The sequence below is a fragment of the Manacus candei genome, unplaced genomic scaffold, assembly GCF_025592945.1.
Source record: "Manacus candei isolate 608988 ecotype Guabito, Panama unplaced genomic scaffold, ASM2559294v1 h1tg000023l, whole genome shotgun sequence".
Lineage (NCBI taxonomy): Eukaryota > Metazoa > Chordata > Aves > Passeriformes > Pipridae > Manacus > Manacus candei.
In genome coordinates this window covers 12,820,825-12,837,255 of record NW_026138071.1, presented here as the reverse complement: position 1 = coordinate 12,837,255, position 16,431 = coordinate 12,820,825, and the positions used below count along the sequence as shown (strand labels likewise).

Here is a 16,431-nt window from a genome sequence, read left to right as displayed (position 1 = left end):
ACCTGTCCATTCCTTTCAGGATTAAAATAACTTACAGACAACAAAATGCTGCTGTAAAGGAAGTGAAACTCCAAACAGTTCATACCCTGTACTGTGCTTGAAAGCACTACAGTGGTGTAGCTCTACTCACAGTTGCATGCTTCCAGCTACTGTGAGTGTAAGAAAATAGACCTGTTTTGATTCAAAATTGGGAGCTGAAGCAAAAAGTTGCCAAACAAATCACCTTTCTTCTCCTTCTTTTTCTGTTTTAATTTCCTCATTGAGCATAATTCATTTCTCCTTAGTCTCATAGCACCAGCAAACATTTTTGTGGAGTGATTTTGCTCAAAAAAGATGAGCTTTGTTAGGAACCTTTCAACTCTAACAATAAATTTCAGTGGTACAATCAACAAAGCACAGTTAGTTTTTCCATATTCGGAACAGACCAAATAAACAATAATTCAGTTCTAGGAAAAGCTGACACTAAAGCAGCAGGATACCAGTGACATCCAGGTCTCCTCCTCTTTGAAAAGAATTAGCACGATGCCTGCCATGATCCACTTAAGACCATGGTCTTAGCCTCCTCTCCAGAATAGATTTCATCACAAATGAATATTTATCTTTAAGTGTCACTATCACTTTGATTTTCAGAAACACTTTTCCCCTATAAACAATAAGGTATATTTTTCTTACGGGTCTGATTGGATATCAGATGTATACTATTATAATTGAGGCTAGACAAGTCTGAATATCAAATGGACTGACTGAAAAATATGACTAGATAAATCATGGAAAAAAACCCCCAAAACCATTAAAAGTGCTGCCCTTTCTTCCCCTCTCAAAGCTGTCAGCAACAGCATTTTATAATACCTTTGATATCCAAAACAATGTGATCTTGGAAAATGTGTTTCAAGTATATGAACAATTTTCTGCAGACCAGTTTCATGGGTCCAAAGGTTTTAAAAACAATTACTGTTCCTGCTAGGAGGAACACAAATGGATTCTCAAGCTTGCCAGACAAGGACACGATGCTCTATTTTGTGGTTTCAGGGGGTGAGCTTTCCCAGATGTCACTCGCCCTGCTGAGCTTCAAGGAAAGCACACTTTCACACCAATGTGATTCTAAACAAATAAATAGGGAATTGAAGTTATTATGCCCCTGTCAGAATTCTATAAAACACAAAATATTATATGTTTATTTAATGCTCCAGTCACTTGATAGCTTCAAGTCACTGTGCACAAGGAAAACTCTCAGTGCACAACAGCTCTCCAAACTAAATAACCTGGCAGTAATTGACAGATGGACATTTCACAGACTCCTGTAAAACATGCAGACAGTATGAGAATCACCCCAGCTCTTGATGTTCTCCACTGAAAGATTTAATCTCCTAGTATTCACACGCCATTGAAGTTTTTCACAGTTTGTTTGCATTTGCTATAGGCTATTCTTATAGATTATCACTATTTTTATTCATAAGTATTATGTGACAGCACCTAGGAACTACTTACCCATTATTCTATGAGTTTAAGCAACCTTTTGCTTGAGGCAGTTTGCAGCCTGTAATTCATAAAGTGGGCCACTGAAATCACCAAGACATAGTTACCCCAGCTAAAATGTAGATGCTCTAGTTCAGCAAAAACCAAGAAAGACAGGAAGGATACAGGAAGGGTAACCCAAACTTTTATGTAATTTCATTTATACGGTGGAGGGACAGTACATTTATTTTCCTTGGAATAGGAATGAGCAGAGGAACGTTACGGTTTCCATGGTCTGGGACCGTATCTCATCATGGGTATACACTCTCCCTTTCAGAGTTGTTGAGCTATGGACAGCTGTTAGTCTGACACTGAGAACCCACAAGGCACAGCCTGCATGGAGTGTGATGTACTTCTTGAGAGAGAGAAGCTCAATCTCATCACCGATAGGGATAGCAGCTAAAGAGACAACTTTTCCCTTACAAAAGGATATTGTGCCATCAAGGCTGGGCAGAGCTGACTATTTGGCATAAAAACACAGTGCATCATAATAAAATCATTTAAAACAGAATCTGTGAAAAGAGAAGAAAGAAAACAGTGAATTAAGCCTTTGCAAACAGCTTAGGGAACACAGGGATGAGGTTTTTTTCAGCTAAAATATCTTATAAGCCCTCTGCAGATAATAAAGGGGTCTATTTGCACTTTTTTTGTAGGCATTAAGTTTAAACATGGGTAATGGACAAATATGAGCTGAAATATTAAGCTTTTAGTCTTTAATTTTATTGCACTTACATTAACAGGCATTTGCCCATGTCAAAGAGAAATTTGGCATACCAAAAAAACCCCAGTCTCTGCTTAAGTGAAATATTTGGATATACTTCTGTACAAGTGTAAGTTTTGTGCAAAAAAGAATCAGGCCTGTCACACCTGTGTACCTAAACAGACATGCTACATTTGGTTTTAGGAAATACAATATCAGACAGCAGATTTAGTGTATACTACACAGGAGAAGGCAAATAATTTAATTCTTAGCTGATTTCCTACCAACAAGAAGAATGCTTAAAAGAAGTAAATGGATAGTCAAATTTCTGGGTTTATTCTGATTCAAAGGTATCATAGCCACTACACTTACATTAAAACATACATAAACAATATGATTGACATTTTCTCTGGCAAAAAACAGCAAGTTGTTTTTTTCTATTAAAATGATCTGTGGTAGCACCAGTGTAAATCCCAGCTTGCCTTGCCTCTGTATTTGTGACAACAACAAGGATTTATAAAGCCTGGCTGCAGAGGCCAGAATAAGTTTGGCAGGCTTATATGGAATCATTGAGAAACAATAAACACAATACCCCAGGGTATAATTTCTACAGTGCAGCTTTTGAGATAACAGAAACATTTATAAACACTGTAAGTAAGGGATGGCAGAAAAAATATGGTGAGATAACTGTGTAATATAATATTACATCACTGTTTCCACTCCTATAATTCATATATGAAAATATCTCTCAGTTGACAAAATTCACATCTGGAAGGATGAGTTTTCTCTCACTTTTTCTTTGTGTAATATCCAGAGCAAACTGGTTTTTACATATTCTTACATTAAAGGAATGCATAAACCAATAATTCAATTTTCCAGCACTCTGAGATGCTACATACAAAAAGTAACACTGTGAACTGTGACACTTTGTATTGCATTAGGATATAGGTGTAATCTTGTAATGAAATGTTTTGGTGAAAAGTTTTAAAATATTTTAAAAATTATTTGCTTTAGAAAAATGTATACTATGTACATACTGCGCATAATAAACTTGTGATAAAAAAGTTGCAAGCTTAAAGATTAATATTGATGGTAATCCTTAATAAACATGAATATAACATCCTAATAAAAATAAAAAGGAAATTTTTTTGTCTTTGAAATAGTTAAAACACACACTTTAAAAAGATTTCTGTAATTTTTCAATTATTCCACCGTTTAGGGACCACTGTACAAGTTTCTCCTATACTACGAGGTCAATAACAGATTAACTGGATTTAAGAACATCTTTGAATATATACTTCTGCAATGTAAAAATAACTTGGAAAAGCAGTATTATGTAGCGTAATACACAAGTCTCGGCATTACTTTATCAAAATTATGAGGATTTTTTGTGTCATTTTAGAAATTACAATACTTACTAATAGTAAGTCAGCAAATATCTATATCTCTAGATGTAAATTCTCTGTTGTCTTTACACTAATGAAAAGCCACCTATTAAGTGCAGATGCTGCAACCTGCATTCTTGGCACTCAGCCCATGGTGTGCTAAGTTCTTCTCCTTTTAGTAACAATTTTTCTTTCCCTGCAAATGGGAAAGTATCAGAAACAAGGAATTTAAATTGTGATACCTTAAATGTGATATGAAGATTTGAGAACATATAATGCAACGTCTCGAGGTACCAAGCTAATTCACAGGATTAAGTGATATCCAGAACAAAAAGTATGAGTACTATTATTATTGTGTGCTCTATCCTGGCCTTATAGTTGTAGACTAATTAAAGTCATAACTAGTGGTCTGGCACCTCGGAGGATTTTGCTGTTCTATTATGTCCTTAAAGTACAAATATGATAGAGCAGGCTTCGAGGAGTGGATTGTTATCTTTAATTCCATATTTCCTAGGTTTTCTTGGGATTGTTTCAGAGTAGTTGATAGTTCTCATTGTGGGAAAAACTACCACTTTTCAAAGCATGACATTGCAGTGTTCCCCCAGCAAGTCCCTCTTACGCAGTAATAATAAAATAGCTTTTGATACCTGTTGCTTCATTTAAAGTTGCTTCAAGCCTCATAGTTTCTAGAAAGTGCTCTAAAATTTTCTCTGGGGTTCCTGACATCACAATATACCTGAGGGAGGGAAAGAAGAAGTTAGCATCTCATGGGCAAAACAGCTAATCAAGAAATAATTGTGAGCAAGAAGACCAGGAATGCCAAGCGCCAGAGTACGAATACCTGCTCCGACCAGAATCTCTGTGTGCTTAGGACAAAACCACTCACAACATTGTTGGCTTCTCCCCTGTAAAATAGTAGCAATAACATTCTCCACCCTGGCCAGGGAGTGTGAGATGACAGCCTCCTCCTTGCACAAGTACTCCAGTATAACACTACCACAATTATACCACAATCACATAGCTGCACTGGTGCAAACTTGGGGAAGTGCAAGCAGAAATGCTCCTCCACTGAGAATAAATAGCAAATGCTTCATTCTATGAGCATGAAATAAGAACCGCTGCGTATTAGTGCCAGAGCAAGGAAACAGCTTCCTTCAGCATCACTGACAGGGGTTGGTCTGAGAAGGTGGGGGCAGATAATGAAATAGCCCACTGTATCTTCAAATTTGTGCAATGCCTTACATAGCTGAAGTAAGAAAGTATGTAAGTGTTTCAAGTGGATAAACTTAGGATTGTACCATTTCCTGGAGTTAATTTAGGGAGGTGAGAGAACTAGTGCAATATCCAGGGTTTTTTGCTTCATGCAAAAACACTGGCAAGATTTTAAGTACTAGCAGAATATCATATGATATTGCAAAACTTGTCCTGTCATCCTTTTTTGTTTCTTTTCTTGCAGATCAGATATTTTTTATCTTTCCCTACATTCTTTCAATCTTTGCATTTTTTTCTTTTTCTTTTTTTTTTTTTGGAATTCAACTGATAAAGTATGAAACTTAAAAAAAAAAAAAAAAGAAAGGAAAAACCCTGAGAAGTGAAGATACTCTGCTCCTGCTGAGAAATAAGTGGTGGAGCTGAGCTCCTGGGAGCTCCTCCTCACTTTGAGCACTGACCGTCACAGTTCTTTTACTTGCCAATCCCTTTGGAAAAACTGTATTGATGTCCCAAGAACACAAACACTTGTTAAGCCAGTGCACATTCTCACAGAGATACTAACCAAGTATCTAAGTGAGTGAAGCAGAGAAATCACAGGTTGCAGTACTCTGAATATGAAAGTGAAAATGAACAGTGAAGTGACTTGCAGGGCTGCCGAATTCATCCTGCATGAGTGTGATCACCCATAAAGAGTTAGATCTTGGGAGTGGTAACTTCAGAGCTAGTCCTTCCAAGTGAAACTGTCACTCTTTGAAAGCATGGCTCGGGGAGCTATGTAGGAGCTACGTCTCCGTAGAGGAAGCAGTGGAATCCAAACGGTAACTGAGAGAATCTGCTGCCAAAGTGAAGTTTTCCCCAAGGCTGAGATGAAGAAAATTAGTTTCTTCCTGAGAAGAGGTCCCTGTTAGGCCTCTGTTTTGGGCACAGTGATTTTCAAAAGGACTAAACACTCAACTAACACATTCCAATAAGACATCTGGAAACCAAAAAACATCAGGAACTTTGATTTGGACTCTGCATAAATGCAGCCACTTACTCTATTTACTAAGAAAAGAAACAAAAGAAATGTCATCTTCAAACCCAGTTGAACTCATTTCGAAACACTTTAAACAAAAAGACACTGCCAACACACTATTAACAAAGTAATCTGACTGGTGAAAAGCAGACAGTGAACTTTCAAGGCAACTTCCTCTTTTGGGTAGATTATGTCTATTTGTCATTGTTAACAGCATTGATAGCCCCCAAAAGCTGACCAAATGAATAAAATATTTACAGAAATGAAATTTCAGGTAAAGCTCAGAAATGAGCTTTACCTGAAAATATTCCTGGAATGTAAGACCTAAAATACAGCCTAACTTAACAATCTACCATAAACTTTTCTGGCTATTTTTATCAAAGTCTGAAGAACAAACTGTTAAATAACACAAATAATGCTGGTGCAAAGCGTTTGCAAGGAAGGCAGTGTTTTAAATATGTTGAAATGAAACTTTCACTTTTGGAACCATGAAGAATGCCTCAGACCCAAGACCAAGTTGCTGTGTATTGCAGCTGCTGATGCAAATCCACTGGCTACAGTCAGGTTCCCCTCATTTAGACAAACTTGTGTAAGAGTACTTGTTTTCCTAGTACAATAGATCGCTCTTCTAACAGATCAAGTGAAAGATGAAATGGCAGTTTCCGAAATATGTGAAATGTGTATATAAAATGCAAGGAATGGTTTATTCAACTTTCACAGATCTTTATAAATCTTTGCATTCAGTTATGCAGATAAAATAGGTATATGAAATCCCAGATGAGATAAAAAGTGTACCCAAAAAACCTCACAGTAAATTGGCTCTTTCTTTGAGAAAAAGTGAGGTTCAGGGAGAAGGATTCAAAACTTCTTGTTGCTTATTTTGTTGAAGTTCTTTGAATGTTTCTGAAGAAACATCCATTTGCAAATAATGCATTTACAAAGCCTTTAGGGGTTTTACCAACATTTGAAATGGTAATAGCCTCACTCTACTCTTATCACAGTAGTATCCAAACAGAATTGTACTTTTTCCCTTTCAGTAAGAAAGTAAGGAAAATGTAGTGAATATTGTTATTACAGTGCTAACCTATTGTGTAAGATAAGCTCTGCAACTTTCATTGCATGAGATCTTTGTTTTGTGTACAAATTGTACCTAGTAAACTCTTATTAGAATCCAGAGCTCAAAATCCAAACTAAAAATATCTGTACTTAACAATAAAACAGTGTATTTTCCTCACATCTTTTACACAGTAGCTCAGTTTAGTAGGGTTTCATCATTCTCTCTGCCTAGACTACTTAGAAATTATTACACGAGGTAAGTATGTACAGTGAGATCTTCAGAGAATTACTGTGTAAAGACATAGAGCTGGTGTGCTGCAAGAAATGGATATATTATCCAGTATGGAGCATGTGATCAACCGATGATTAAAAAAAAAAGCAAACTTTATATGCACTGCATTCTAACACAGAAAGGGAATATGCTATTGTTTGGATAATAACACCATTTAAAAGGTTAATAATTGTCTGACACTTGCACTATTGAATGAAAACATACTTGTGCTGCAGCTGTGAATTTCCTTGATTAGAAATTCTGTTTCCTGCTGGGATCTTCTCCAACACCAAGACATCTTGGTCATGTTCTTTGAGTCTTACTGTATTTGCTTCCACATCCTGCAAGACAAGGTACTTTTAATAATGTAACTGCACTTAATTTGGTTGATTAGTTACTCTGACAAAGTGCATGACTTTCAAACATGAAGACTGCTGTTGGTTCTTTCCCCCTGTATTTATCTGTCTTTATTCTGTTTTCCTCATATACAGGATGAAGAAGGAAGCACTGGCATTGGGGGAGGAGGATGACAATTGTGGGAGGGACTAGAGCAAGAATGATGTGAAAAATCTCCATCTGTGTGAAATAAAAAACAAGTTTTCTAAAAAACAGAGTCTCCCCAAAACTTTCCAAATGTAATATAATCTCTATCCCCACTTTTATATACGAATATTATTACCTACAATCTGACTTTTCGCTTAAAAAAACAGAGTAAATAGCATGTAAGAACAGTACATTTTAGCTCAGTAAACTGTTCATTTTCTACTACCAGGTCATAGTAGAAAAAGAAAAAAAATTAAATATAATGTGTATTCAAAAAACACAGGTAAAAATCAGTAAGACCATGGACTTGGATCTTCTCTGAAGTATTGACCAAAGCTTAATCAGCTGTAAGTCTCCATGGCCAACCAAGCCTTACTGCCAATGGGATCCTTGTTCCTTTTTGTACAGTAATCACAGTCTTATGTAATTTTTCCAGTGGAGTACTCTGTCTGGACTGGTTTTATTGCTGCAATATTGGGCATATATAGGTTTAAATACAGGATGACATTACCTGTGACTTGCTATCCTATGAATGGACACAAAAGAGCTTGTATTTACTGAATTACAATTGGACTTTGGAACACATTCGCCCTAAAGTGAACAACTGTAAAATTAGTCTGGGAATATCTTCCTAGAGTTTTCTGATAAAGACATCTGTGTATTTATCTGTAACTTACTCAATTTGCCAACTGATTCTGCCTTAAATTCATTGAGATTAAGGTACCTGACATAACCTGTGTGGGAGAATGGATGATCTTGGTTTTTTTCAATATTTGGATGGAATATGACCCAGAAATCCTGGGCAGCATAAGGAAAAACCGAGCAGGGTGAACTCTAGATCACAGAAATATGAGACAGAAGATTCCATTTGGTCCCATTTTCATGTCGGAGTTAGGAACAGAAAATGAGGACAGGCAATGAATATATTCTTTACTTGATCTTCTAGACTGTTACATCTCTGTTCCATTATTAGGGATACTTCAAACAAGGTTATCAACATCAATATATTCATAGAAATAAGACAGGTTCTAAAAAAATTTGCAAGTTCTGATATCACGCTGTTGGGGTAGCTCTTACCCTAAGGATCCTGTTGAAGTCCTCCTTGTCTACTCTCAAGAAGTGGCAGTTGTCTTCTCGCAGTACAATGGATGCTGCTCTGGGAGCATCATTCACAAGCGCTAACTTGCCAAAATCATCTCCTTCGTGTAGGGTACATACCACACCCTGCACAGAGCAAAACATTTACATGCAGAAACCCATCATTACTCTGGATTCTATTGAAAGTCCTCGTACAAACACTGGACTTCACAATCAAATACCAAAACAAATCTATTTGGCAGGAAATCAACAGCCAGAATAATGACTAGGAAACAATACTTGATAACTGGTTATTACTATTACTAAAGAAAGGCAAGAATAGAAAAGAATTGGCTTGTTCTCTGAAATTACATTCAGCTTGAAGGATTCTTCCAGTCCTGCTCAAGACAGAAAGTTGTTAAGTGTTTTGTTTTTTATTTAGAGAGGCCATACAAAATAAAATCAAGTTTGCAGAAGTAACATATAACAACACATCCTCAGCTGGTGTACATCAGCAGTGCTCCACTTGCTCCAATTTATAGTAACAGAGAATCTGGCCCACCCAGTGATGTAAAAAATATAGGTAAATATGGGTCACTTAGAAACAGACTGTGCACCTAGGCCCTGTGCTAGATTTTGGTGAAATGCTTGGCATTCAAATGGACGATTCACAGTCACAAAACAAAAAATCAATAGGAAAGTAAGGATTTTTAAAGACTCAAGGGATTTCTGTGTAGCAAAATCCTATTTTTTTTGCTTTGAAAAATCTCTCTCGTAAGCAAGAATTTAGTAGAGATGCTTTCTGGTCTACAGCTTAAGTAAAATGAAGAGCTGGCATAAATTTGGAAGAGTTCATCCAACCTGAGAACCACTAGCCACAAAGCAGTACTTCTGTCAGACATGCCTGACACATATGAGGAAAGTTAGTCATACAAATGCATGACAATATCACAGTAAAGGGACAGGGTAAAAACCTCCATGAGACAGAAGTCTGGCAATTCACCAAATTCCAGCAAATTGCTTTGTCCTAAAGAACTGATGTAACTCTGATGGATTACATTTAGAAACCGTGTAATATATCCCAAAATTATAGAGCAATCAATTGGAAGTATAATCAGTGAAACCACTGGATCAATTCTTAATAAAATTACATTCTGTTTGTTTTGTCAGACAAAGCAATTTTGCTCTAAATTAAACTGTATTCCTTCAAAGTTTACTCTTACAATTTCAATAATAACAATCATATGAAATAGCTTCTGAAAAAAATACCTTGCCATAAATGACTACGTTTACTGATCCCTTTAGGATAATGTACCAAGAAGTACCTTCTTCTCCCTGATTAAATACTACAAGAGAGAGAAAAGATTTTATGATGAGAATATAGTTATTCAAAATATAAATGGGCCAGATTCTGCACTCAGTAAAATTCAAGGTAACTCTACAGTCATATTAATATCTACCTTGTAAAAGGGCATACTATGATTTTAAAAGCAACTCTGAATTTGACATTCATTTGATAAAGCTTCTCAGTATTACAGGTCTGAGTAATCTTACATTTTAAATCCTTCACTTTGTACAGCAAGGTTTTTTTAATATAGGATAATATTAAAATACACTTTAAACAGAGACTAGTCCAATCAAAAATTCTAGATAAAAAACCACCAAAATTTTAAGGGATATATACATTCAACCAAGATACAGAATTAGTTTTGGTACTGTTCCTGCACTTGGCAACAGACTAAGCCAACACCTACTACCCTAGGTTTTAAACACTAAGTGCCAATCAAGTTTGAAGAGTGCATCCAAGTTTTCCTCTTGTCATCTAAACATTAAGAATTTAAATGCTCATGCCACAGATGAAAAAGAAGATCTGATAGGACTCCATTTACTTACAGACCGTTCCTGCTTTGGGATGTGACTCAAAAATGAGGACACCTGCTAATTCTCGCTTTACCTTAAAATAAAGAGAGAGAAATTATAGTTTTTATATGTGTCTTATTCCTCCTGCTGAGAGGAAGTCACATAGCCCAACTGCAGCTTTTCTTCCCTCTGCATCATTCATCAGTCATTCAGAGCCATGCAGCCAGGCAATGGTCTGCTTCACTTGATGTCCTAATTCCTACTGATTGGCTTTACAGAGCACACATTTCCTGGCTCCAAATGGCTCAGACAAGGGCATCTTTAAGATACGGGTCTCTGCATGTTTCTTCATACACACATATGTGAAATGATTATCAACAATTAACATGACAGAAAAATTCAAATGGTAATAGTGATCTGCTACAGAAGATAGCTAGTGATTGACAGTTACTCCATGGAAATATTCCTTGTTTTCCCTGAGAAATCAGTACCCTTCCCCTTACTGATGTAAATCTGGCTGCTTCTGCTGTGTCAAGCTGTGAGGCACAGCCACTTGGACCTGCTGAGTCTCCTCTCTGCCTGACACCTTTCCAGGCAAAACATCCACCTCACTACCTCTTCCACGAACTGGAGAACATGATGGTGCCCTTGGTGTCAGCCTGCTCCTCACTGGGTTTGTGTTGCTGTGTGATTGGCTCCTACAACTGACTGGGCAGTTGCCTCTAGTGAGACACTGTTTACAACTGCTTTTTGTCACTGTAAACACTGTTAGTGTTACTTTCACAAAATAGCAGTAGCACTGGGAACCTCATAAGATTCTGAGTTTTTCTATGTGCCTTACGTATCTCTTCATACAAGCAACAAGACTCCAAGGCAAATTGGAGGCAAATTTCCAAGCAAATTCTTGTATTCAGAGAATGTCAGCTTGTGACAATCCCTTTTTCAAAGGTACTACCATGTAACTTAACTGTGCCAAATACAGATCAAAAGCTGGCTCCACCATATATTTACTAGTAGCATTTCTGCACCATTCTCTCAACTGTTTAAATAGAAAAAAAAATTTAGGCGATGAAGAAAAACTTGGGAAGGAACTCTCAAATTCTGGATACAATCCAGATGAGAGTCTGGTGGCTGCATCTCCCAAGATGGGTGGACAAATTCAGGCACCCCTGTGCACCCACTCAAACCTTTGCTCAGGCACAAACATACTGCACCAGCCACGTCTCCCAGAACTCTTTCCTGACAGCTAGCGCAAAGCACTGCCTGTTTGCAGCCTGGAGAAGAAAAGAGATAAATAGAGGTGTCTGGACAGGTTTTTTAAGCACACTGATCAGCAAACACACAGACCTGTGACTTCTATAACACCTCACCAAACCCTTTTATAACCTCTGCTCAAAGGCAATGCTTTCATAAGGACAGGCAATACAGCCCCATTAACACTGCTCTGCACATTGCAGAGAGCATTCCTATCCACCTAGATGTCTTCTCAGTTGATTCAGTCATTTGCCTCTGCAGTGAAGGAATCCTCTTGACGAAGCCAAAAATTTGTTTTTAACACTGTATTATATAATTGTTTTTCATTCATACATTAACTTCACAGGTTTAGCAAGGATTAGTTCACCATCATGTGAGTTGAATTTTATCCATTTTATTTCCTGCTGTTTGTGGATGTCTAGAAAACTTATTACTTCAGGAATTATGCCTTGCTTAAAATAAATTAAAATTTAATTTCATTTCAAGTCAATTGACCAACAATCTTCTGGTTCATAGAAGCAATGCTGTCTGTTGTTCCTCTAAAGACTAGTTATGGTTTCTGTCCTCTGCTTTAGTTCATGATGCATGTGTAATAGGATGGCATTTCCAGATTCTTACTAAAAACATGGAATCAACTGTAATTCAAAATGCCAAGTATTTCTTGCAGTTTGTATCATTTACCCTACTTGTTCTATATGCTACTTCCTGTGGATTCTGACCTCAAGTCTGAATTTCTTCAGAGCTGAAAATATTTAGTGTTTCGGATTTTTTTGTTCAGGGTTATAAATGCAGTATTGAGGGCGTTCTCCACTCCCTCTCAGTATCTGTCTTGGGTAGTTTCTTTTGTTTAACCTTTAAATGGTAATTTCTGGATCTTACAGCAGTCTTTAAATACTTTTTTCCCTACATCTCAGGGATGCTTAAGGATTTTGGATGGCTGTTCCCATGCTGAGGAACACATCTGGTGCAGGTTTGCAAGATGCAGTAAGTGACACAGACTGAGATGCAGATTGAGCTCTGGGTGGGAGCCTGAGACAAGAGGCTGTGAACTGCCACCCTTTGCATAGCAAAGGTCATGAAAACTGGTGGTGCCAGCCAGGTAAATGGATACTGAGAGAAAAAGCAGGAGTGGAGGACACAGGAGGAAGCGCAAGACTTACATGGCTTGGACTGTGAGGAGATAAAACCCCCTTTGTTGGGGGTCCCTCCTCGTAGGCACCAGCTCAAGCTGTTTCTGTATTACTGCACTGTGAATAAACTGCTTTATGGAATGAGACATCTGTGACTCCACTGGGAAATCTGGGGTTGAACCAGAAAGGTTCACTGGAGCTGCCTGCTGTGAAGGGGCTTCGGTCCCAGCAGTGAAAGTCTCTGGTGTTGGGAGTGTGATTGCCAGAGAGTCTCATGAATGGTCAAACTGGAAAGTTTCCTTAACACCTCTGTAATTCAGATACAAACTCTGGATGCCTATTTTTTTTTGAAAAACACTGCTCAGGTGTTACATACTTGCATGAAGTACTGTCTTTCTGTAATGCAGTTTCATAATTAGCTGCACCTGCCCAAGTTAACTGAGAATTACTGAAAATATCAAGTGCTTCCAAAGAAGCTACTGTCAAACACAGATCTACTTTCTGACTGGTTTCCTTTTTCTGAAAGCATCCACATGCTGCTGAGACCAGAAGCGTTATTTATCTTGTTTTAGTTACCTACACAGTGTGTCAACAACGGTGAGACTTTACAAAGACGCATTCTCTTCTCCATTTCATTTATTTGTGGTTCTCTGCACTGTTCTTGACCACCCAGAGAGACTGTCTGATCTGATGAGCTTTCCTTCACTCAGTGACCAAATTCAAACCACCAAGAACCGCTGGATGTACCTTTCTGCACAGTGTAATTCCTCCTCCTAACTGGTTCAAGCCAAGACTCCTTACAGATGAGAAATCAACTCTGCAAAATTCAGTAGCACCACAATCCTGGGTGTCCAGTCAGATTGCATACATCTTCATTTAAACTCGGATGGATGCAGACAGCAGCACCTGTGCTAAGTGAGTGAAATAGCAGCTGTGCAGAAATATATGAAGAGAATTATATCTGATATCCAAAAGAGAATCTACATTACAAAGTGCTTGAGTGTTCCTCCCAGATGGAATAACTTCTTTGCATGGGAAGTATAAATGGAAATGGTTATGGGCTCTCCAACTCTAAAAAACACCAGAAGTAAAAATTCAGCCTTTCCTTTGGTGATGAATTATAACTTTTAAAATTACTTACTGTGGTAGAAAGATGAGATAAGGCCTTAATGTGGAGAAGTTCTTCATATATAAATTCTAAGTCATCTACAGTTCTCTGGCCGGGCCTACAGAGAGAAGATAAAAGGGATAGCAAAATGCAATAAATGTCCAAAAGAAATGCTTCAGAGAAGGACAGAACAACACAAAATGCTGCTGTACTGTCTACTGAAGGGTACATCCTCACTAAATGGAGCCTCAGTGATGTTTCTGGGTGGAGGACTGAAACACACAAAGGATGGAAGCTCTGTGAATGCTACCAGAATGACACCAAGCAGCAGCCATGGCAACCACCTTAGGGAGATCCTGATTAGGCAGTTTTCCTGATTAAATCAAGTGTTCTATATGTAAAATGGTCACATAAATCAGAAATGGTACATAAAAATTTGTTCCTTTCAAAAGAACTCCTGGGTGTGGGACATGTACTATTTTTCACATGCAGCACTAATTAGTTGTAGCAAACAGATAGTAGTAGTGGTTTGTAAAGGAGTGTGTGAATTTCTGCTGAACAAATTGGAGAGGCAGCAGTGCATCCTGGACTACAACAAACAGCTCCTATACAGTTAGTGCTGAGTGCTGTTGTGTAGCCACAAAGGTAAATAGGAACCATTCAGTAGTTTCAGTTTCTCTCACCGAAAAATACAAGAAGCTGCCATTGATGAAGGAATAATTCTCCTACAGGACAAGGAGTAACAAGGCTGCCACCGTGACTGAAATAGTAGCATTTCTGTAGCCTATGCACCACAAAATTTTCTGATTGCTTAAGAAGGACACAAATACTGAGGGGACTGCAGTGTAGTGGACATGCTTTAGAGGATCTAATAAACAGTACTCAAGAGAAGGAGTTGTAGGACCTTGTGAGTAGATCCTAATCTTTTTCCCACTCACAAGCTTCTCCTTAGTTACAGTGTCTAATACAACTTCATTTTCTAAAAGGACAAATTCTCCTGTGATATAATTTCCGACCACACACTGGAGTTACATAATCCTTTAAAGCATTATGCCAAGTAATTTTTATAGGACTAAGTCCTTTCAAAAAATATGGTTTAGATTTCTGAAAAGCAGAATACAGGTAATTAATCCAGTGGGCCAAGAACAGAAGAAAAGAGCCACCTAGTCATAGGAAGGGAGAGAGGAGGAATTTAGGACATGAGGAAATGGGGTACAGGAAGTCCAGTTGGCGGCAGGAGTTCCAAAGGAGAAGGTTTATATGCTCTGCCATTAAGAACAGGCACAGTTCCAAACCCTGCTGTCTGCAGTGTGATGTCAAAAGAGTTAACAACACAAGTGAATCTTTGGACAGCCCTAAAACAAAGGTTACAACGAACCCTCCTGATAGAAGTTTTCCTCCTGAAATGTCAGTATTAAGGAGACTCTCATCTAGAGGATCAGGAAAGCCACATGAAGAAATATTATGCTCTATAGGTTTTCTGCCTAATCACCGCCTGGTTCAACAGTCTGTCTATATGATGTGTGAGGTACAGGGAGTACCCAGCCATGTCACTCTGGAGTTATATTGCATCTTTTTACAAAAGAATCTTGATGAAGACTTCTTTTGGATGAAAGAAGCACTGAAGAAGTCATAGAAAACATAAGGACAACTGACATCTCTGCTAAGCAAGCTATATTTTTCATCTGTTCTTCACTTACCAACGACATGCATGTATTATTACCCAGATTAAAGATCAATTCAGACAAAAAAATGTTTTGGATAAAATTACTCTTTTACTTAATGGAATAAACTTTTAATGGAAAAACAGAAACTGGTTTGGTACTGCTATGCCCTCTAGTGACTCAAAATACTCTTTACTATTTCTAATTCTGGCTTGAAATTATAAGGCTGACCCTCCTAGTGTCAGCCTTATAATTTCAAGGGGCAGCTTAATTAAGTATAGCATAAAACTAAGCCAGTACTAGCTACCTTTCACTGGAGATTTAAGAAACAAAAGATAAGGATTTTAAAAAATCATAGGGCAGTAACAACTTTAATTTTATTACCAGCATGTCTTGGAAAATGGAAAACATACTGTAACAAATCAACAAATTTCTACATGAAATTGAAACATAAAAGGATGATGCCTAACTACATCAGATCTCTATCAAAACAAAAGGGTACATTCTTCTTTCAGTATGTCCATTTGCCTCCTATGTTAGCACATTGGGAGGACTGGCAATCTGTAGCAGATATCAGTACCTAGTCTTTACTTCTGCTCCTGCAGATGTCACGTGGAGAGACATTAGACATCACTGTGTCT

At 37.7% G+C, this 16,431-nt stretch overlaps 1 protein-coding gene across 7 annotated transcripts in view; it reads right to left on the bottom strand.

Annotated features, from left to right (window-relative positions):
* RAPGEF4 (Rap guanine nucleotide exchange factor 4) overlaps positions 1 to 16,431 on the bottom strand; it is a 152,174-nt gene that overhangs the window by 33,539 nt on the left and 102,204 nt on the right. For all 7 annotated transcript variants that reach the window (XR_007904528.1, XM_051787373.1, XM_051787374.1 and 4 more), the window contains 7 exons: positions 14,160 to 14,244; positions 10,668 to 10,728; positions 10,044 to 10,120; positions 8,775 to 8,921; positions 7,380 to 7,495; positions 4,248 to 4,336; positions 1,949 to 2,027 (listed from right to left, as the gene is read on the bottom strand). Coding sequence is in view for 6 of the 7 variants with exons in the window: in XM_051787373.1 (XP_051643333.1) it covers positions 1,949 to 2,027; positions 4,248 to 4,336; positions 7,380 to 7,495; positions 8,775 to 8,921; positions 10,044 to 10,120; positions 10,668 to 10,728; positions 14,160 to 14,244 (654 nt within the window). In the remaining variant the exon portion in view is untranslated. The remainder of the gene's footprint in view (positions 1 to 1,948; positions 2,028 to 4,247; positions 4,337 to 7,379; positions 7,496 to 8,774; positions 8,922 to 10,043; positions 10,121 to 10,667; positions 10,729 to 14,159; positions 14,245 to 16,431) is intronic.